Genomic DNA, 22,296 nt, shown 5'->3' on the forward strand with positions numbered 1-22,296 from the left:
GATATGTAATAAACACTTCGATTTGCCTACTAAATCAAGCAAAGCTGTTTGAATAATGTCAAGCCAAATTTAAATAAATAGATAAATTTTACAATTCTTAGGTGTTCTTCAACTCTTAGAGAAAAAAAAAAAAATCAAATGCCAGGTTCAACCACTGTCAACAATCAAAGCCAAGTTTGATCCCAAATATGAACAGCTAAAGCTTACCAGTCTTTTTTGTCCTCTTCCAATTGGTGGTCGTAAGAAGCCGGTGAAGCGAGAACGCTTCCCCTTGACCATCGTTAAGTGACCGCAGTTCCAGACATCCAGCTGTTAGCTGTCGGAGAAGTGTCTCTAGATGAGAATGCAATTGATTTTTGTTGTTTGGATTTGTAGATAAAATAGCAGCATTCACTGCGTCTGCGACTACTTCCCTTTGAGACTCTTCTAGGAAATACCCTACATTCGATTCTTGGGGGCGTTCGTACACTAGCAGAGCAAAGCAGTCCTATAATAGATAACAAGATAATCTCATCTCTTGACTTTTGAAACCAGTAAAGATCGGAAAATTTTCCAATCCATCACGTTTTAAAGGTTGCAGAAGCATCAGTACCTCTACAATGACTTGGAAAGCAGCTAAACCAAGGAATTTGGCTAATTCCACTCTTCCATATTTCACAGCTTCTTCGAGTGCTCCAATCTAAAGTATGTGTATGTCACATTATTCCAGAGTAATTACTAAAAAAGAGAGAGTCTAACCGCAGTGGATCTAATGTGTACTTAATATTTAAGGAATGAAGACTGAAGAGCATACCCGTATTAATTCAATGAACTTTTGACAGTGAAGGAGGAAGCACACTTCTGATTTATCGTTCTGCAGATGATACAATTGAGGTAAGAGTTCATATTTTCAATGTAACAATATGAATAAAACAATATGACTCGTTCCTCAATCCACCTGTACAAGTTGGGGATAGCAATCTCGGAGTTTCGCAAGAGCAGCATCAATCTCACCCTTCCCTATAAGCTTTACCAACCGAAGTATGGATCAGTTCAATACTAACAAAACAGATGTACTAGTAATGAAGTTTTCTTTTAATTTTGGACAAGAAGTAAAAAAGGTTAAGATAACTGTCTAATTCAATACCTGTCTAAAATTTTTTCTCTCATGCAATGCATATGATGTATCTTCAATACCATCTTCTTGTGTTCCATTAATAGGAGGAACTGTACTGTTAGTAGCCAGGTCTAAAGCATGAAAAGTCTCTTCATACCCATAATGAAGCAAGTAGTTCTTTACAAGCCTGATGACCAAAATAAATCTGAAGCTTTTAGCTATGCAGAAAGTTCATTACCAATCCGATAACAGAATAGAAGAACAAAAGCTTCACCTCAGTTACTACAGAACAAGAGTGTACTCACCCAAGACTCATGTTCGAAGGTATGGATATCTTTTCAATAGCTATTTGTTGCTTATTCCTCTCCGCTGATTCATATCCCTAACACAGAAGAAAAAGGGTAACAGCTAAATCACACGTAATCGCTCCTGGAACCTTACCGTCAAACAAAAACATAACTACGACAGTAAGGGAACAACATGTAAGAAAATTACCATCTAACCTATACCTCAACTTTCTTATAGACTATATGAATCTTAATCGTAGAGTCTAAGAGGTGATGCTTAATCATCAGGGAATATCATTAAACATACAATCGTGGACGAAATATTTTACAGAGAAACACTTGCCTAGTGCCACATTATATGTTTGTACCATTTCGAAAAGATGCATATGTTTCTTTACTATTCGGTAGTACTTCGGAATATCCCATCTTCAAATAACTCAAACTAAGAGCTGGTAGCTCCACTCAAATGCAAGAGGATCTTACCTTAAAATCAAAAGCAAACTTCTCCTGCCCAAAGTTGATGGTAACCCTACCAAGATTCAGCAAATTATACAAAGAACACATTCAAGCATTTGAAATAATTCACGCTGACATCGATATTAAGAATTAAAAAAAAAAGAGCATACTCCTCGTTTTGGCTATGTACAGCTACAGTAGGGAATAGAGGACCCTTGATGTACTTCGAGACTGTCCCTACAAGAGTTCCATTTACGCTAGCATCTCGTAAACGAGTATATGTCAGAATTGCAACTTGAAAACGATCTTGATCTTTCTTTTCAGTTGATAGCAAAACAATTATGACTTACGTGAAAAAGAATTCCTGCGAATCATAGTTTATACCACCACCAACTGTATCACCGGTTGTATAAGTCGGACCAAAAGCTTCACCTTGTCGTTTTCCAAGATATATAAGTCCATCATCACCATGATAACCACAAGTGTTGAGTTCCCATCTAACCAGAAGAAATAGACACAATTTGAATGCTCAGCAACATTGATATAGATGATAACACGATTGAAACAAATTTCCGATTTTTCTCAACCTAATCAAATCTAAATAGATCTAACACAATTGAAACAAATTTCAGATTCTCATGAACCTAATCAAACTTAACACGAATGAAACACGATTAAACCAAATTTCAGATTGTCTTGAACCTAATCAAAGCATAATTTCCTCTCAGAAACACGATTGAATTAAACACCAAATCAAATTACTTCATCAAAGAATCAAGTCTACACAATAATCGGAAACGGAAAATCAACAATACCGAGGCTGTCTCGGAATTCTGAATTTTATCCGATTTAGTGATTCATATGACCATAAAACAGAGCATATACATATGATTAAATTCCAGATATTCCTAAACCTAATCAAATCAAAATAGAACTCACACAATTGAAATCAAATTTCATATAGTCCTAAACCTAATCAAACCTAAACAAAACTCACAAAAATTAAACCAAATTAGAGATTTTCCTGAACCTAATCAAAGCATAATCGAATCTCTAAACGCAAAATTGGAAACGAAGATCAAACAATTACCCAGGATGTCTCGCAATTCTGAAACTATCAGTAGTGAAACCAATAGAGACACGTCCTTCAACACCAGCATCTTTGATATAAATCTCGAAGTAATAAGCGATACGATTACACGGAGCAGGTTTATTAGCTTGAACAACGCCGACATCGTGACCGTGTTGAGAAACGCCAGTGTATTTGAGAGATAGCTTATCGGGAGAGATAACTACAAAACTGCTTAAACCATTGATCGTGTTTAGCTCCGTTGGTGATTCTTCTTCTTCGTCTTCCATTTTATATGGTTTTGCAGAGTGACGAAATTTGTGAATGAAGTTGGATTTGTTCATTCAAATCGCAGAGAATATATGGAAACCCTAAAAATTTCTGATTCGTGATTATAAAATCAAAATTGTTTTGTTTTTTTTTCAAATGATCTCTTATAGAAACATGTTTTATTTGCCCAAAAAAAAAAAGAAACATGTTTTATAAGTTCCAAGATTTCGGTTCGGTTTTGATTCGATTTATTCGGTTCGGTTCGGTAATGAGTAATGGAATGGTATCCAAATTTTATGGAGGGTTTAGTACAGTTTTCATTGTGGTTCGGTTTTGAATTTTTCTGTCAAAGATATCGATTTGAATTTCAGTTTTAATTTAAAACAGCGTTTTTTCGGTTCGATTTGAATTCGGATCGATTTCTCGGATTTAGAAAATTAAATCAATTTAAACCATATAAACAATATTGATTTCGATTTTCAGTTACCATCGGTTTATCCGCAACAACTTAACCAGAAAAAAAAGTACAAGAAACCAATAATAACTGAATTTTAGTGACCAAAAGTACAAAAAAGTACAAGAAAAAAAGTACACTGACCAAAAAAATACATTATTCAATTTTTTTTATGGATTTTAGCGAAAAAAATCTCCTGAAATATCATTGATCTGAATTTTCTTTTACAAACAAAGCTTGGATTCGAGTTTCTCGTATATAACACTATTAAACAAAATTTATACGACAATACTTAGTCTAACTGTCTAATACTAGTGTTTATTTGGTTTCTTTGAACTTGTTTACTTCACTTGATGAGTTCTTAAAGTGAGTCATACATCTGAATCTGACCCGTTTTTAAGAGATTGAAAATTTTCCAATCACATGTGACATGTAGGGTTCGTATAGTTGCTGCAGTTAGTGACATGCTATCACCCTGCGCAGTGGTAAAGAACTTCCAACCAGAGAGGGACCTAAGCCAGCCACTGAGGACAGTGCAGACCAAGATGGGGAGGATTTCAGTCTCAATGAAGATCAAGCTGACAAGCCAACAGAAGTACTCGACCCCCTACTCGACTGTGTTACTCGACCACCAACTTCAGTAACATCATCTGCTGCTTTTAAACCAGTTGCTGCTAAGAACAAGGAGAAGGTTTTTGTTCCTCCTCCTTACAAACCCCCACTCCCATTCCCTGGACGACACAAGAAAGCATTGGTAGATAAGTATAGAGCTATGTTTGCCAAGAACATCAAAGAAGTTGAATTAAGAATACCTCTTGTCGACGCTCTCGCGCTTATTCCGGATTCCCACAAGTTTCTGAAAGACCTGATCATGAAAAGAATTCAAGAAGTGCAAGGAATGGTAGTATTGAGTCATGAATGCAGTGCTATTATACAAAAGAAGATCATTCCAAAGAAGCTTGGTGATCCTGGTTCATTTACTCTACCATGCTCCTTAGGTCCATTGGCTTTCAACAAGTGCCTATGTGATTTAGGAGCATCTGTCAGTCTCATGCCACTCTCTGTTGCTAAGCGATTAGGATTCACTCAATACAAGTCCTGCAACATCTCCCTTATTCTTGCTGACAGATCAGTAAGGATACCTCATGGGCTACTTGAAGACTTACCAATCAGGATAGGAGTTGTGGAGATACCAACTGACTTTGTAGTGCTTGAGATGGATGAAGAACCCAAGGATCTTTTAATTTTGGGAAGACCTTTCTTGGCAACTGCTGGAGCTATCATTGATGTCAAGAAGGGGAAGATCGATCTGAACCTTGGTAAGGATTTTAAGATGACCTTTGACATTAAAGATGCAATGAGGAAGCCTACTATAGAAGGGCAACTCTTTTGGATTGAAGAAATGGATCAGTTAGCTGATGAGTTACTGGAAGAACTAGTAGAAGAAGATCACCTTAAGAGTGCATTAACCAAGAATGGTGAAGATGGGTTTTTACACTTGGAGACTTTGGGTTACCAGAAGCTGTTGGACTCACACAAAGCAGTAGAAGAGTCATAATCCTTTGAGGAATTGAATGGGTCAGCAACAGGGGTAATGGCAGTGAATGACGAGGACTCAACTCAGACTCAACCTGCTCACTCGAGCACCTACTCGACTGAACACTCGATCACAGCAGTTGACATCCCTGCGGAGCTAATCATTCAAACATCAGACGACTGGTCTGAACTCAAAGCACCAAAAGTTGAACTTAAGCCGCTTCCCAAAGGACTCAGGTATGCATTTCTAGGTAACAACTCTACATATCCTGTCATTGTGAATGATGCATTAACTGATGAACAAGTGCATCTTCTGTTAACTGAACTGAAAAAGTATAGAAGAGCCATTGGTTATTCACTTGATGATATAAAGGGCATCTCACCTAGTTTATGCACACATCGCATTCATCTTGAAAATGAGTCTTATTCAAGCATTGAACCCCAAAGAAGGTTGAATCCTAACTTAAAAGAAGTTGTAAAGAAGGAGATACTTAAACTATTGGAAGCAGGTGTAATTTACCCTATTTCCGATAGCACTTGGGTATCTCCAGTTCATTGTGTTCCAAAGAAAGGAGGTATGACTGTTGTAAAAAATGATATGGATGAGCTCATACCCACTAGAACTATAACTGGACATAGAATGTGCATTGACTATAGGAAGTTGAATTCTGCATCTAGGAAAGATAATTTTCCACTTCCATTCATTGATCAAATGCTAGAAAGGTTAGCTAATCACCCATACTACTGCTTTCTTGATGGTTATAGTGGTTTCTTTCAAATACCAATTCACCCTAATGATCAAGAGAAAACTACATTCACATGTCCATATGGAACCTTTGCATATAAAAGAATGCCTTTTGGTCTCTGTAATGCACCAGCTACATTTCAGCGATGCATGACTTCTATCTTCTCGGATTTAATTGAGGAGATGGTTGAGGTATTCATGGATGACTTTTCCGTGTATGGCTCCTCCTTCTCTTCTTGCTTGTCAAACTTGTGTAGGGTACTTTCTAGGTGTGAGGAGACAAACTTGGTACTCAACTGGGAAAAATGCCATTTCATGGTCAAAGAAGGCATTGTATTGGGGCACAAGATTTCAGAGAAGGGTATAGAGGTTGACAGAGCAAAGATTGAGGTAATGGTGCAGCTGCAACCACCTAGGAGTGTCAAAGATGTGAGAAGTTTTCTGGGACATGCTGGGTTTTATAGAAGGTTTATCAAGGATTTCTCCAAGCTGGCAAGACCAATGATGACAAGGCTGCTGTGCAAGGAAACAGAGTTTGATTTTGATGAGGAATGCCTGAAAGCTTTTCAACTCATCAAGGAAGCTCTGATTTCAGCTCCAATAGTCCAAGCTCCAAACTGGGACTATCCATTCGAAATCATGTGTGACGCTTCAGATTACGCTGTAGGAGCGGTCTTGGGACAGAAGATTGACAAGAAGCTCCATGTCATCTACTACGCAAGTAGAACAATGGATGATGCTCAGGTGAAGTATGCCACAACAGAGAAGGAGTTATTAGCAGTGGTTTTTGCGTTTGAAAAGTTCAGGAGCTACTTGGTGGGTTCTAAAGTCATAGTCTACACAGATCATGCAGCCTTGAGACACATTTATGCAAAGAAGGACACTAAGCCAAGACTATTGAGATGGATACTACTTCTGCAAGAGTTTGACATGGAAATAGTAGACAAGAACGGTATAGAGAACGGTGTAGCTGATCATTTATCAAGGATGAGGATTGATGATGAAGTCCATATTGATGATTCGATGCCAGAGGAGCAACTCATGGTTACAAAATTCTTTGGCAAGAATTACAGTGGGAATGAGTTTCACCAACTGAATGCTGTTGAAGGAAGATCTCCATGGTATGCTGATCATGTCAATTACTTGGCCTGCGGAGTAGAGCCTCCTAACCTGACCATTTATGAAAAGAAGAAGTTTTTCAGAGATATCAACCACTACTACTGGGATGAGCCATATCTTTACACTCTCTGTAAAGACAAAATCTACAGAAGATGTATCTCAGAGGAGGAAGTGGAAGGCATCTTGCTTCACTGCCATGGTTCAACATATGGTGGTCACTTCGCGACATTCAAGACAGTATCTAAGGTACTGCAAGCAGGCTTCTGGTGGCCAACCATGTTCAAAGACGCCCAGCAGTTCATTTCAAGATGTGACTCATGCCAGAGGAAGGGAAACATCAGCAGGAGAAATGAAATGCCACAAAATCCTATATTAGAGGTCGAAATCTTTGACGTCTGGGGAATTGACTTTATGGGACCATTCCCTTCTTCCTATGGGAACAAATACATCTTAGTAGCAGTAGACTACGTGTCCAAGTGGGTTGAGGCCATTGCAAGTCCCACTAATGATTCCAGGGTGGTTCTGAAGATGTTTAAAACCATAATCTTCCCAAGATTTGGTATACCAAGGGTTGTCATCAGTGATGGAGGCACACATTTCATCAACAAAGTCTTTGAGAACTTACTAAAGAAGCACGGAGTGAAGCATAAGGTAGCCACTCCTTATCATCCACAGACAAGTGGTCAGGTTGAGATCTCCAATAGGGAGATAAAAGTAATTCTGGAGAAGACTGTTGGGACTACAAGGAAAGACTGGTCTGCAAAGCTAGATGATGCACTATGGGCTTACAGGACAGCATTCAAAACCCCTATTGGTACAACTCCCTTCAACCTTCTCTATGGAAAATCCTGTCACTTACCTGTTGAGCTCGAATACAAGGCTATGTGGGCAGTGAAACTCCTAAACTTTGACATCAAAACCGCCGATGAGAAGCGGCTGATCCAACTGAATGATCTTAATGAGATTCGCCTAGAAGCTTATGAAAGCTCTAAAATCTACAAAGAGAGGACTAAGCTTTTCCATGATAAGAAGATCATCACCAAGGATTTCCAAGTTGGTGATCAAGTGCTGCTATTCAATTCTCGCCTAAAACTCTTTCCAGGCAAGCTCAAGTCTAGATGGTCTGGTCCTTTCTGTGTTGCTGAAGTTCGCCCTTATGGAGCAGTCACTCTAGCTGGTAAGAGTGGAGATTTCACAGTGAATGACCAAAGACTCAAGAAATACTTAGCAGATCAAATCCTTCCAGAGGTGACCTCAGTTCATCTCCAGGACCCTCTTGATGTTTAAGGGAGTAAGGAAGTCAAGCTAATGACTTAAAACGAGCTCACTTGGGAGGAAGTCCCATGACTATCTCTGTAAATAATTTTTCTTTCTTGTTATTTTTTATTTGTTTTGGTAGTGTTTGTGGTTCTCAGGAATGGAGAATCAATCTGGAGATAGAGTAAATATTTTTTTTACCATGGACCTTGAGATCGAGTATATCAGCCCAGTGGAGTCCAAAAATTTGAAAATCTTTTGTTGCACCTGGAGACTCCGCCATCGAGTAGGAGAGTCGAGTATAATGGTCAGTTTGGTGCAATTTGATTGTCTTGGAGCTGAAAAATAGAAGAAGGATCAAGTGTTAAAACAAGTTTGGAGGTACAGTAATCAAGTCTAATAAGTTGCGATTCTGCTAATGGTGTTTAAAGAGATTCCCCACTTGAGTCAATGGAGGCATCCCATCATGTCTCCAACCAAGCTAAAGCCACCAACTCACCCACTTCCTTCCCCCACGTTTTTAATGAGAACTCCACTCCCCTCCACATGATTTCAACCCTAAAGTCTCATTCATTCTCCTCCACATCTTCAAGGGCAACACTCACACCAATCCCCTATATATACAAACACTTCCAAGCTCTACCTCTCACTACAAAGCTCACTTCTCTCTTTAAATCGTTCAAAGAAAACCAACATCGCAGCCTCCAACACTTCTGCCACTCCGTTTACTCGATCACAAGCTCATTCCTACCACCATTCGCTTACTTCACTTACTCGACCAAGCAGCCCCAGAACCGCTCCCATCAGCTATATTCTAAGGTTTACTCAAGCCGTTGTCTCACCCAAACTTTAACTCTTTCTTCTATCTTTGTTTTGATTTGTTTGGACTCACTAACCTACTAATCTGTAGCTTTGAGTTTGATTCATTCAGTTCGAAAAAAAAAAAAAAATGAGTTCATACAATGACCAGGTGAGCTACGCCTCTAGCCAGGATCACGATTACAATGTTAACGAAGACGAGTCATGGTCTACATCTCTTCCAGAAAGAGAAGGTCAAGAGTACTCTAGGCTTAGAGACGACATCGCCCGCAGCAAGAAAACCATGATGGAGATATCCAGTTCGTTGAAGGACATTGTAACGAAGCCTTGGAAGACGGAGAAGAACAAAATCTCAATGGAAGAGTACTGTGAGCTCTTCAGGCGTCATCACTTCGTCGGGACTAGGTACCTGCATCCAGGGACGATGGTGGAGCTCGGTATCTATGAAGATATCGAGTATCTCTGTGAGCAAACCAGTCTATTCTCCCTCATGAACCATCCCTACAACGCTTACAAGGAGGAAACAATCCAGTTTCTCTCCTCCTTCCAAGTTGAGATCTTTTCCGAGAAGAAGAAGAAGAGAGAAAGGGATTACGGGCTCGGTTACTTGACCTTCACTATCCATGGCCAAGATTACATCTTCACCATGAAACAGCTGGAATCTCTCTTCGAGTTTCAGAGCGGAGTAGGCACTGGCCACCGTGTTGACCGAAAGGAGTTAGTTGGACTCTGGGAAACAATAGGAGATGACGTCAAGTTCTTCTCTTCCCGCTCCAAGAGCAACACCATCAGAAGCCCAGTCCTTCGCTACTTCCACCGCATCCTAGCCAGCGTTCTCTTCGCAAGGGAAATAACCGGTACGATCACCAACGGAGAGATGGAAGTGATGGTGATGGCACTGCAGGAAACCCTGGGCGTAACCAAAAACAATACCGTGTTGTTGGGCACCTTACTCGGGCACCTGTGGAGCTACAAATCATGGGCAGTGACGAATGCCAAGAAAACTACTAAAGGAAAATTGTGTATGGGTGGGCTGATAACACCCATATTGCTAGCATGTGGAGTACCTTTAGAATCAGAAGAAGTCCTTCCAAAATGGGTCGACATTGAACATTTAAGGAAGACTACCTCAGTGGCTTGGGGAATGCTGGATGGAAGGTATGCCTGGATATTTGATCTTCCAGAAGCAGAAGGGGCGAAGTTTCTCCTCCCTCACTAGGCATACACCACGATCACAGACAGAGGAAATATTGACTTCAGGCCACCTGTTCAGATGCTCTATGGCGTGAACGAAGTTGTTCAACCTGCTGAAGAAGAAGGAGCCAATGCTGAAGAAAACAAAGCTGAGGAAAAAGAAGCAGACCTGGATATAGAGGAATATAACACCAGGAGGTTCCACTTCGCTGAGCACATCTCGCCATCAAGAGAGAGCAAGAGTCTCACAGAGAGTCATGAGAAGATCGGCAAGCTCCAAGCCTGGTGCAAGTTCCAGGACAAGTTCATTGGTAAGTGCTTCAAGATGTACACATCCATACAGAAGAAGTTAAACCGCTCCTCTACTAGCACTACTGCACCAAGGGTAAACCCTCCTGAAGAGATATACTCCAGACGTTATGATTCAGATGCACCAAGGGAATCAACCTATGAACCGGTTCAAGACGTCTACGAAGTGCCCAGGCAATCCACCTATGAACCAAGGGAAGCAGACACTTCCCACGCACCAGCAAGACATTCTTCTCACGAACCTAGAGAGCACAGAAGAAGAAGGAAGCAAGCACCGGTTCGCTCCAGCAGTAAGGCGAGGCTCCTCAATGCTAGGCGACCACTCAACCGCCGTACTGACCGCCAAGCCGACCCTGAGATCGAGCACCATGCACCTGAGGAGGGAGAGCAACAACAAGGTCCCAACATTCCATGGGAATACACCAGAGAGGAGATGGATGACTACATCTCCAGGACCTTCAACTGAGGTACCACACTCAACCACCATTGTTTATACCATCTCTTGTTTTCTTTCTTTATTTGGTGTTGTCTTGAGTACTCTCTTCCAAATTTTTGGTCGCAAAGAGGACTGTGTGATTTAAGTTTGGGGGAGGGCTCAGGAAGTATCTGATGTGTTTGCTTTGTTCTTGTTTTCAAATTTTTCTTGCATTGTACTTATTGTCTGCATTCATGTCATTGAAAAAAGATTTCACAAAAACAGAGTGGCTGCATTGTCATTTTAGGATTGAGTCTAGAATGTTTCATATAGGATTGTTGCATATGCATAGGGGATGATGATGATATAACCTTGTAAGCTTGCTCATTTACTGAATGAATTCAATGCCCTCGTTGTTAGTTGTTTAATGCTTGTGATAGAACTTGAAGTAAGACAGCACCATATTTGGAATTCACAACTTGACTCTCTTGTTTTAATTGAAGCATGCTTGATGTGATTCTTTTCCCTATCTATATGAACCTGAACTTGACTTGTAATTATCATGTCTTTGCATTGTTGTTGAACTTGTGGCTACCAATATACATACTTGGATTTTCTTTCACCTTCCACCACTCTTGCTAATCCAAGTAGCTGATTCCCATTATTGGAACAGTTTTCCCTACCCTGAACCTAACTTTTCTTTCAAGCCCTGAATAAATTTTTGTGTGAGGCCTATTTCCGGATTGAGCTTGGTAGAAAGTGTTAGGTATGAACCGACAAGAATGGTATCCCATGTAGTTCTAGTCCACGCTTTTTGGGCTAGATAGGACTAGGTGGGTGTTTTACTTTGGGTTTGGGAATGTGTTTGTAAAGAAAATGAGAAAGAAAGACAAGTGTTATTGTTCTTAGGAGATGGAAGTGAAACAGAAAAGAATATCATGTTAGTCTAGTAAAGGATTTGGGAAGCTTGAAAATAAAAGAAGTTAGGTTATGTGCAAAGTAAAAAGAAAGGCAAAAGCCTAGAAATGTCTTAAGTCATGAGATGAAAAGAAGAGCCTTAGTTGTTAAAGAAAGTCCCAATCCGCTAGAAAGTCTAAAAGAAAACCTCTCCTTAGAACAAAACCAAAAAGAAAGAATGGGTTGATCCAAGAGATTATTGAAGCATGCCTTGAGTGCAAAGGGTAGAATTAGGATCATTTCTGGGTTTAGAGATAGGACCATCTATGGAGTTTGATATACTTATGGTTATTTGGGTAGATGGGGTCTGTTCTTGTATGCGTAGGTTGGTTCTAACCTTTAGCATTCTACTAAAGCTTTGTCTATTCATGAGAGTTCCCTGTTACTGTGAAAAAGTCTGAAACCATTTACAGAGGAACCATATTTGTTTCTCAGCCTTGTCCTTAAAACCAAATGAGTTCTTCAACAATGTTTTGCTTGATTCATGGTTTGAACTTAATCAATGTTAAGGGGAATTGATGATCTGAAGGTGTGTGTAGATTGGAACAAGTGTTAGGTTGTCTTGTGATGAATATGGCTAAAGTTTTTAAGTAGAGTTTGGTCTCTATGCATTCCACAACTACTAACTTGGACATTGAGTTCATTTGCTTTGTCTGCATGCTTTGGTTCTGAATCCCCGCTTTCAAACCTCTCCTCCAGCTTGTTCTTAATTGTTTGCTTGAGGGCAAGCAAAGACTAAGTTTGGGGGAGTTGATATGTCTATATTTTACTTGTTTTGAACTTTCATTTGTCGTCACTTTAGCATCATTCCACCACTGTTTCATACCATTTCTCATGATTTGTCATCACTTTACATGTTTAGGATAGTTTTGCATGCATGTTGCATATTCGTGTTGTTTTCAGGTGATTTGGAGCTATTGGTGAGCAAATTGGAGGAAGTGGACCGGAACCAATCAGTATACTCGACCACGAGGTCGAGTACCATCATCCTGGCCACTGAAGCTGATGCTCGACCACAACACTGAAGCAGATGCTCGACCACAACCTGCCATCAACACTTGATCGCATCCTCTGTCATCATACTCGACCGTGTGATCGAGCAACCCAGCGTCCTTGTGTATCTGGATCACTCGATCAGCCACTCGATCGTGTCAGTCGAGTACACCCAGCAAGCTTCCCTCAGATCACTCGACCAACCACTCGATCACCACCTCCCCGCAGCCACTTGATCATAAGCTTCAGAGTCTTCTCAGATCCCAACTCAACCAGACATTGAGCATAAGGAAGATAAGAAGATGAAGCAGAACTCGAGCACATACTCGACCCAAGTGCTCGATCTCACCATGCCCAGAGCAAGAAATCGCAAAGGCGCCAACTTTATTCAACCTCTCTACTCGATCACAAGGGTCGAGTATCTCCGTAAACCGCTTTAAAACTTTATCGTTTTGTGTTTTAGGGCTTCCTAGTATTTGCTATAAATAGGTTGTTTCTCATAATTTTCAGTCTAAGTTTTATTATGCAGAACAATTAGTGTATTCTTCATCTTTGTAATCCAGATTTCTCTTAATCTATTGAGTATTTGCTTTTGATTTCTTCTACAAAGTTGTTCATCTTGTTGAGATCTTGCTAATATGAAGTTTTTATGCATTTCTGGGTTTGTGTTCTTGGTTATGAATTTTGAGTAGTGATTAGGGTTCTTGAGGATGGGTTAGAGTAGCTTAGAATCTTTAATCTAATAGGTGGTTGAGTTTGATCGGTAGATCCCTTCTGGATTAGTTGTTCTTAATGCTGATTGCTTTCTGATCAACTGGAATCTGAGCCCAGACATTTCCGCACCCAAAAGGTGTTCGATGAAATGTCTGAACCACTAATTCCAGAGATTCGTGGCTCTGTACCAAGGTATTGGTTACAGGGAGCGTTTTGGCTTAGACTTGTTGTTTCGTAATGCCTGTTAAGTTAGCTCTCGTCAATGGTGATTGAGTCTTGGACTAGCTTTGCTTGAGGATCTCTGTTGCGGTAGCACTTGGATTTGGTTATTGAACTCGTTGTCTAAGGATAGTTTGTTGAGCATGTTAACCACCTGTTAGATTAAGGAGACTTCACTACTCGATTACCCCATCCTCGGGAATTTTTCTTCCAATTGATTTCTTTGTTTACATCGCTTTTGATTGCTTGATCTTGTCACTTGTTGCTTAGTTTTATCATTTCTAGCCTGTTTCATTTGAAGTACTCGACCACACCCAGTAGTTTGGTAACAAACTGTGCAGTCGAGTACCCAGTTTACAGTTTCTGTTAAGTTACTCGACCTGATACTCGACCACACCCAGTGCTTGGCATCAAGCTGTGTTGGTCGAGTATATTGCCTGTTATTGTTAGAATTTCTGTTATCTGAATGAACACTAGAGCTGTTGACAACATCAAAACCTGTTATTACTTGGCTTGACTCTGTGATATCTGATTGCATCTTGATTGCTAGCATCACACCCATTTGGATTGACACCTTAAATACTGCAATGACATGATAGTGATTTAAGGATAATTGATCTTAGTTAAAATCATACTATCAATGGTTCGGACCACTTTTTATTTATCATTCAAAAACTATAATCCGTAGAATGTGGATTGAAAAAAATAGAACAAGCTAAGTCTACGGTGGACTAACTACGGACCGCTTTTACGTAGAAATGAACTTGGTCCTCTTATGCATGGCGTAGCATATTATTTGGTACTTTGCAAATATAAGGCTAAGTACTTTGCAAATAAAAGCTTCCTAGATGCGAAAATTGGGTATAGACCCTCTTATGCATGGCGTAGCATATTATTTGGTAGAGAACTTCTTGAAAGAGGTCTCATGAGGACTATAGGGGATGGTCAACATACCTATGTCTGGGTGGATAAATGGATTTTAGACACATTCCCAAGGAGACCGATTAACAAGGAGCTAATGATGGATTTAAACCTTAGGGTGTCATCTTTAATAACATCACAGGGTGACTGGAATGTTCAAAGGCTGAATGAAATCTTTCCTCCTTGCGATGTTACCCACATTAGATCCTTTCCGCCTGAAGTTAGTGTATTAGATAAATGTGCTTGGGCCTACACAAAAGATGGGAATTATTCTGTAAAGAGTGGCAATTGGGTTCTCACGAGGGAAGCGGAACTTATGGAGGTTATCCCTGCAGATTTACAAGCAGCTAACAAGACTAAAGAAAGGGTATGGAAGGTTTCTACAGCTCCAAAGATCAGAGTTTTTTTATGGCGAGTCTTATCGGGTGCCCTTGCGATTGATGATTGCTTGAGGAGACACGGTCTTAATACTAATCCAGTGTGTCAACTCTGTAATGGGACAAATGAAACAATCTCTCATGTTTTGTTTGATTTTTACTTGGCTCACAATGTCTGGATTATCACAGGCTTGCCTTTGTGGCCATATGGATCGTCTAACTCCATCACTGAACGGATTGATTATCTTTTGAATTTAATGGAGAAGCAGGATCTAGATAAAGAGCTGCGGGAGGCTATCCCTTGGTTGTTGTGGGAGATTTGGAAGGCAAGGAACTCTACTCTGTACGCGGCGAAGACTAACTCTCCACATTTTGTTGTGGCTACAGCGTTGGAAGAGGCAAAAGAGTGGCTGCAGCAAAATATCCTCTCTCAGCAAGGAAATGTTCTAAGAAACCAGAGACAAATGGTGGGTGAGAAGTTATGGACTAAACCGGCGTTTGGGAAAATAAAGTGTAACATTCATACTTCTTGGATCAAGGACTCATGTCATGTTGGAGGAGCCTGGATTGTACGGAATCACGCGGGGGATGCAATTTTTCATGCGCGGGATGCTTTTATTCCTATGTTTAATCGTCTCGCTGCGGAGCTTCATGGCATACTTTGGTGTCTTTGTGGTTTAAAAGATATCCGTATAGAATCGTGTGAATTATGGTCAGATTGTGGTGCGGCTATTGATGCGTTACGCAGACCAGACGAGTATCTTAAATACCGTTCTCAGCTTATAAAGATACAACAGGTAATACGGGTGATGCGGGAGGTTAGTTTTCACCTCTCTTCACCGAAAGCCAATTCTTTGGCTAGGGAGATTGCTTGTAGTGTTACTCGAGAAGGACGGTTTACTTCCTACTTAGCGCGAGGTGGTCCGGCTTGGCTGCATAACCGGATTGAGGATGAGCGGCGAGATCGACGTTGATTGGTTTTCTTTTGCTCTGTTTTTATTTTTTCAATTGCTCTGTTTCGTATCCCTCTGTTTTACAAACTCCTTTTGGTTTAATATTAAGACGACAAAAAAAAAAAAAAAGAGGTCTGAGCCTAATCAAGCAAAAAAGATTGTCTTTCTTGTTTCTCATCATATACTATTGCCGTTAAAGATAGTAGGAACCACTTTTCCCAGTCTCCTGTTTTGTAGGAATCCATATTCCCATATTCACTTCCACGTTGTATATCTACAAGAAAACAATCAATTGTTTTTAAGGATCCTATTTAAGGATCAAAAATAAAAATAATAAGCACATAATTTCTCTACAAATTAACTATTGTTTTTATCAAATTTCATCCTTGTTTCGATTTAGTACCAGTGCACAAATTCATAGGATGAATGCGAGTAACAAAGACAGACTTGATCTACTCAAAGTTCGCTTAGCCGACGTTCAAGAGGAGCTCGTGAAGATGCATGTTGGATTCAATGAAAAAGTTGCTCACTAAAACAGCTCACTGAGACTATTACAACACAAGCCATGTTCCAAACAAAGTTCACGAACTTGGAGTTTCCTAAATTCTCAACAGGAGATCCAACAACTTGGCTGAGTAAGGCGAATCAGTTTTTTTGCGTATCAAGATATACCGGAGGATCATCTTCGCGTGCAATATGCATCTTACCATCTCGAAGACGAAGCATACCAGTGGTGGCTATCAATGACCAAGACAATTAAGGAAGATAATAGGGTCCTTACTTGGAACGTATTTGAAAACGAGATGTTGGTTCGATTTGGTGCAACCGAAGATTTCGATGAAGCTTTATGCAAGATTAAACAAACGGGTAGCCTCCAAGACTATTTACGGGAGTTCGAGCGTCTTTTAAGTAAGGTCAACGGTTGGACACAAAAAGCCTTGGTGGGAACATTCATGGGAGGTCTTCACACATCAATTTCAGATAGTATTCGGATGTTTCGCCCTCAATCCGTAAAGGACGTGATCATGCTGGCTAGAATGAGAGACGAGCAACTACAAAAGGCGAAGAAGAGTTCGGCCAACAACTAGAATTATTAGCAATATAAATTCTTATTGTTAGTTGACAAGGCCAGACTCTATTTGCAATGTCCAATTACTAGTTGAGATAGATTTTATTTGTACTTCATTCATCAATATAACAAGTACTTTCCCAAAGTCAAGTACAAGTTTAACCAATTGTGTGTAGGTTTGATCATGGGGTAGTTCCTTAGTCAATTGATTGATCATAATGCATATTTTCCACCCTTAATTATCCCTACCTCTCCACTCGCTAAAAACGTAATGCTCATCGAACACGTCTAAGGAGGATTAAGTTAAGTTCTACACATAAAACTTGAAAGCTTGTGTTCCCAAAAACTAGTTTATTTCGCATTGGTTATCGAAAATGACTAGTTTTTTCCAATTGTTTATCTATTATGTACATGCTGAAGTGAAGTATATGACTATGTGAATTAGCAAGCTGAAGTATAAAACAAAGTTAGATAGTTTAGCAGAAAAAAGAAAGAAAAAAAAAACTCAAAAAACATTAAAACTTCTACGTATGTTCTTGAAAATTTAAGCTACTCCCTTTTGACATTTGATCTTTTAAAATCTTTGTTGTTGTGTCCAAAATGAAGCTGATGAAACATAACCACTAGACCACTTGTTTAATTCAGTTTTTGCTATAACCTGTATTTGTTAATCTTCCATCTTCTTTGTATATACAAAGCCCCTTACCTAGTAAGAAGGATCTTTGAAAACAAGCACAAACACTATACAACAAACCGCGAATAATATGATCAAAATATCGAACGTGAGAGCAGTCATGGCTTGATCACTAAGCTCCATGTTTCTTCCACCTAACCGGTCAACCATATCAGGTATTGATTCATAGCCCCTAAAATCTTGCTCTTTCGGATCCTCAAGCTTCATTCTCATCTTCTCAGCTTGACGACTCGCGACCTCTTGAGCCAATGTCCAGTCATAGAACCTTCGAGTCTCTTCATCGCTCAAAACATTGTACACTTCTCTTAGTTTCATGAACTTGTCTGAAGCTGTTTTAAGTGGTAATGAAGTTGTGTCGGGATGATACTCTTTTGATAATCTTCGGTACGCAGATTTTATCTCTTCTAGATCAGCATCCGTTGAAACACCTAAGAATCTGAAAATTATTACAGTTACAAATTATGAAAAAGAAAAAAAAAAAGATATGTAATAAGAAAATCTTTGTTTTTGCTAACTGGTAATGAGAATCAAAAGAGTCTTTGATTAGTTCTGCAAATTTTTCATCACTAAGGAGATTGGTTTTGTCCTCATCAACGGATTTGGTCGGGTCGGATCTTCCTCCGATCCAGCCTTCGTCCGGGCTTTCCCAGTGGATTCTTGTGTCTACTCCTGGCGATGGTTTTGGCGGTTTTGTCGGGCCTTGTGACGCGTACGTCACTCTTCTTGCCGTTATCCTTCTAAATGCTCTTGTATCGTCCCTGAAATGCGTGCCGTTTTGGATTTTGGGAAGGATAATGCAGGACGTTCGAGCATAGGTAGAAGTTGCTGAAGCCATGGCTCTGTGTTGAAGATAGTTTGTTCTTTTTTTTTTCCCTTCATGTTTTTGGTTTCTGTTACCGCAGAAACTTGTTCCACAACCTCATGATATGTGTGGTCTGGATTTTCTTTATATCTTTATTGTCCTATATCTTGTATCTAGTGTCCATAGGAACAAAAAAAATTAAAATAAAGACAGATCAACAAAAAAAATGTATTTTGTAAACATGTATGAAGCGTAAAGATATAAAATACAAAACTTTGAGGGGGAGAGACAATAAGAGGATCACATAATTTAGAGAGATATGATTTCCTTCTTTGGAAGAGGAGTTCAAATATGTATGGTATATTTTACAACAAATGTGTGCCTTTGTATAAACAAGTACACTATATATTAGTGGCGGAGCGTAGAACAAATTTTTATTGGGGTCAAAATTATACAAAACAAAAAAAAAAACACAAATTTCTTGTATTTCTCAAACAACTTTTCTATAATTATAAGCCCAAATTTTAAAAGGTTTACATGGCCTAAATTATGTATTATGGATTTGGGTTTAATTTTAAAGGATTTAAGTATAATCTTACCTCGAGAATGTAGGTTTTGGGTCTTTTTTTAGTAAAGCATATGTGGATGTCGGATTCACAAACTGAAATATTTATTTATTCGTGGATTTAATCTCTCAAGACGAAAAAATATATGTGAATTAGTATAAAAATGTATGCAAAATATAGTGAGAAAATATTATAGTATTGATAGTATATCGAGATTTCGATGTACCCACTTTGGTATACGAGGTCTCATATTTATACACAATGATTTACATTAATTGCCTAATTAATGTAATAATTTTCAATAATTGTGTCTGTTTTTATTTTGTCATAAATGTTGTAACATCCTCATTTTAAATCCATTCAACCCCTTGATGGGCCTTCAAGTGTTCGGCCCACTGCTTGGGCTCGAAATCCTCCTTCACCTCGTCATAATCTCCGAGCTTTTCAGTTCGTTTATCGCTGGTTCGAGATATCTGCTCAGGTATTTTTCTATTGACTCTTCCCCCCCCCCCTAAGTCTTTCGAGTTGCTGCTCCAGTTCGGAGAAGTTAAATATTTAATCCCGAAGATTGCTGACCCGATCTTTGATTCCTTAATTTACTCTGTCACGTTCCTCAGATTTTGGAATTGCCATGAGTAGCTATCTTGACATCTGTGGTATTATATATTTTGATTCCATTACTTTATTATTAAAACGGGGGAAAACTGTCCTACTTCCACACTACTTCCAAGACGGTTTTCTTCTTCACTGGTTAAAAGGTAATTTCTTCTCCCGCCTTCTCAATAACCTTATTGCTTTACTCTTTGTCCAAAAATACTTTCATTTTTGCTTTTCTTTTTGTTCTGAACTTTCTCCGACCTTTGAATCCTTTTGTTCGATTTTTCGTTTTTAAGAAGCAATCTTTGATTCATCATGAGTTCTCTTTCTTGTTACATCGATTCTCCTAGACCCAATCCCCCAACAGAGGGTGAAATCATTGTCTCTACTGGCACCGTTGACTGCACCCATTCAGGTAACATCGCCGGTTGATGTGCGATTAATTTTGCCTCAAAGTTTTATCTTAAAGACCACACGTTAACTGCAAGTGCACAATAATCAGCACTAGTAGTTAAGGATCGATCCCACAGGAGTGATAGATATAGAGATTGAATCCAAAGAAAAAGATCTGGTAAGACAAAACTAAACTTGGAGTTTTTTGTTTTGGGTTTCATCTCCGACCTTTGAATCCTTTTGTTCGATTTTTCGTTTTTAAGAAGCAATCTTTGATTCATCATGAGTTCTCTTTCTTGTAACATCGATTCTCCTAAACCCAATCCCCCAACAGAGGGTGGAATCATTGTCTCTGCTGGCACCGTTGACTGCACCCATTCAGGTAACATCGCCGGTTGATGTGCGATTAATTATGCCTCAAAGTTTTATCTTAAAGACCACACGTTAACTGCAAGTGCACAATAATCATCACTAGTATTTAAGGATCGATCCCACATGAGTGATAGATATAGAGATTGAATCCAAAGAAAAAGATCTGGTAAGACAAAACTAAACTTGGAGTTTTTTGTTTTGGGTTTCATAATGACTAAGCAATCAATTAAGTAAATGAAAGAGATTGTAAGCAATACTATTAAGACGACGTTAAACGTTTTAGGGTTTCTCAAGGTATCATGGTTTTCGACTAATTAGTGTTAGGATATATCAAGTTTCTATTTTTTTTTATCTAGTTCTCAACCATGAAACACGAATAAGCACTGTTAGATCAACTGTAACAGTGTAATCTAACTGTGAACGTGGAAATGGATACTGATTGACACCAACAAGAGTGATTCAACAAATGCAAAAAATTCAAAACTTAACCAACACATACACGTAATTAGCTAATGTAAAGACTGATACATAGTTAACATGTTATAACAATTATGAAAGTGGAATCTACTGGTCTCTGTGCAATGAGGACAAGGTCATCGAAGTGGTTGCTTGAGGGATTCTTTATTCTTTTTTTTTCGTCAACTAGGGATTTAACAATTTGCGGGTCCGCGTCATAAACGGTGACCACTAAACTGAGACTTTGATTATGGGGGCATATATAAATTGTCAATATTAATGAAACGTTTTTCCATGTTCTATTATTAATTGTTATAGAACTTGTTGTTCTTATTGATTAATGAATGAGGTTTCAATACATATTTATACATGACAAGGGAGACAAATCTCCATTGGGCTAGTAAACCCTAAAGCCCAAAAGCCCAAAAGCCCACTAAGTATAACATAGACGTCATAAGGAGAATCCTCTAGAACATGGACATGGGCCTTCTAGAATATGGATTAGGCCCACGGTTATGGAGTCCATCCGACCATGCGGTCTACAACACTCCCCCTTGGATGACATAACCGTGTAGATGCCAAAGGATCTCAGTAATACGCTCGGGGATGCTGCCTCATTAAAACCTTACCAGGAAAACCCATTGGGACAAAACTATGGTTAAGGAAAAAGAGTACAGCACGTATTACTCCCCCTGTTTTGGTCATCCCTGCAAGTCCTTAAGTCTCCGCATTCCAATTTGATGCGTGAGCTTCCTCAATGTCGATGTTGGTAACGCCTTGGTGAAGAGATCGACTGAGTTGTCGCTGGATCGAACTTGTACCACTCGAACTTCTCCATCCCTTTGCAAGTCATGCGTGAAGAAGAACTTGGTTAGAATGTGCTTCGTCCGATCTCCCTTGATGTAGCCGTCCTTGAGCTGAGCGATACAGGCTGTGTTGTCTCCTCATATGATGGTCTTTGATGTTGTAGTAGCTGCGCCTTGAAGAAGGCTGCCTACGTACCCTTGGAAGGGATCAAGCCACACGTAGTTCCTATTTATTGACCATGCCATAATCTGATTTTACCTGCATTAGCAAAACAAACTAAACCAAAGCAAACTAGACCTTCTTTGGTTAGATCAGTATAGAATAAAACCCAAATAAACAAACATAGGAAGAATAGAATTTAAAATTTAACCAAACCTTCC

General features: G+C 39.4%; 2 protein-coding genes across 2 annotated transcripts; both read right to left on the bottom strand.

Annotated features, from left to right (window-relative positions):
• Positions 1-45: 45 nt before the first annotated feature.
• On the bottom strand, positions 46-3,322 carry LOC9308511 (ran-binding protein 10). Its single transcript, XM_002874519.2, has 10 exons — positions 2,930-3,322; positions 2,190-2,336; positions 2,010-2,096; positions 1,867-1,912; positions 1,402-1,478; positions 1,127-1,283; positions 938-1,006; positions 794-853; positions 593-679; positions 46-487 (listed from the first exon to the last, which is right to left on the bottom strand). Exons 1-10 carry the CDS (start codon positions 3,250-3,252, stop codon positions 197-199), a joined length of 1,344 nt encoding a protein of 447 aa, XP_002874565.1. The 5' UTR covers positions 3,253-3,322; the 3' UTR covers positions 46-196.
• Positions 3,323-17,839: 14,517 nt separating this feature from the next.
• Positions 17,840-19,107, bottom strand: LOC9310633 (NAD(P)H-quinone oxidoreductase subunit T, chloroplastic). Its single transcript, XM_002874520.2, has 2 exons — positions 18,439-19,107; positions 17,840-18,359 (listed from the first exon to the last, which is right to left on the bottom strand). Exons 1-2 carry the CDS (start codon positions 18,756-18,758, stop codon positions 17,936-17,938), a joined length of 744 nt encoding a protein of 247 aa, XP_002874566.1. The 5' UTR covers positions 18,759-19,107; the 3' UTR covers positions 17,840-17,935.
• Between the last annotated feature and the right edge of the window lie 3,189 nt (positions 19,108-22,296).

This window comes from Arabidopsis lyrata (genome assembly GCF_000004255.2).
Source record: "Arabidopsis lyrata subsp. lyrata unplaced genomic scaffold ARALYscaffold_6, whole genome shotgun sequence".
Classification (NCBI taxonomy): Eukaryota; Viridiplantae; Streptophyta; class Magnoliopsida; order Brassicales; family Brassicaceae; genus Arabidopsis; species Arabidopsis lyrata.

Excerpts from the sequence above, each read along its gene's own strand:
- LOC9308511 (XM_002874519.2), bottom strand. The coding sequence starts at position 3,252 with ATGAACAAATCCAACTTCATTCACAAATTTCGTCACTCTGCAAAACCA. Across the intron at positions 2,337-2,929 it reads AGAATTGCGAGACATCCTGG|ATGGGAACTCAACACTTGTG; the intron begins GTAATTGTTTGA and ends TCTTCTGGTTAG. Across the intron at positions 1,913-2,009 it reads GTACATAGCCAAAACGAGGA|GGTTACCATCAACTTTGGGC; the intron begins GTATGCTCTTTT and ends GAATCTTGGTAG.
- LOC9310633 (XM_002874520.2), bottom strand. The coding sequence starts at position 18,758 with ATGGCTTCAGCAACTTCTACCTATGCTCGAACGTCCTGCATTATCCTT. Across the intron at positions 18,360-18,438 it reads TCTTTTGATTCTCATTACCA|ATTCTTAGGTGTTTCAACGG; the intron begins GTTAGCAAAAAC and ends AATAATTTTCAG.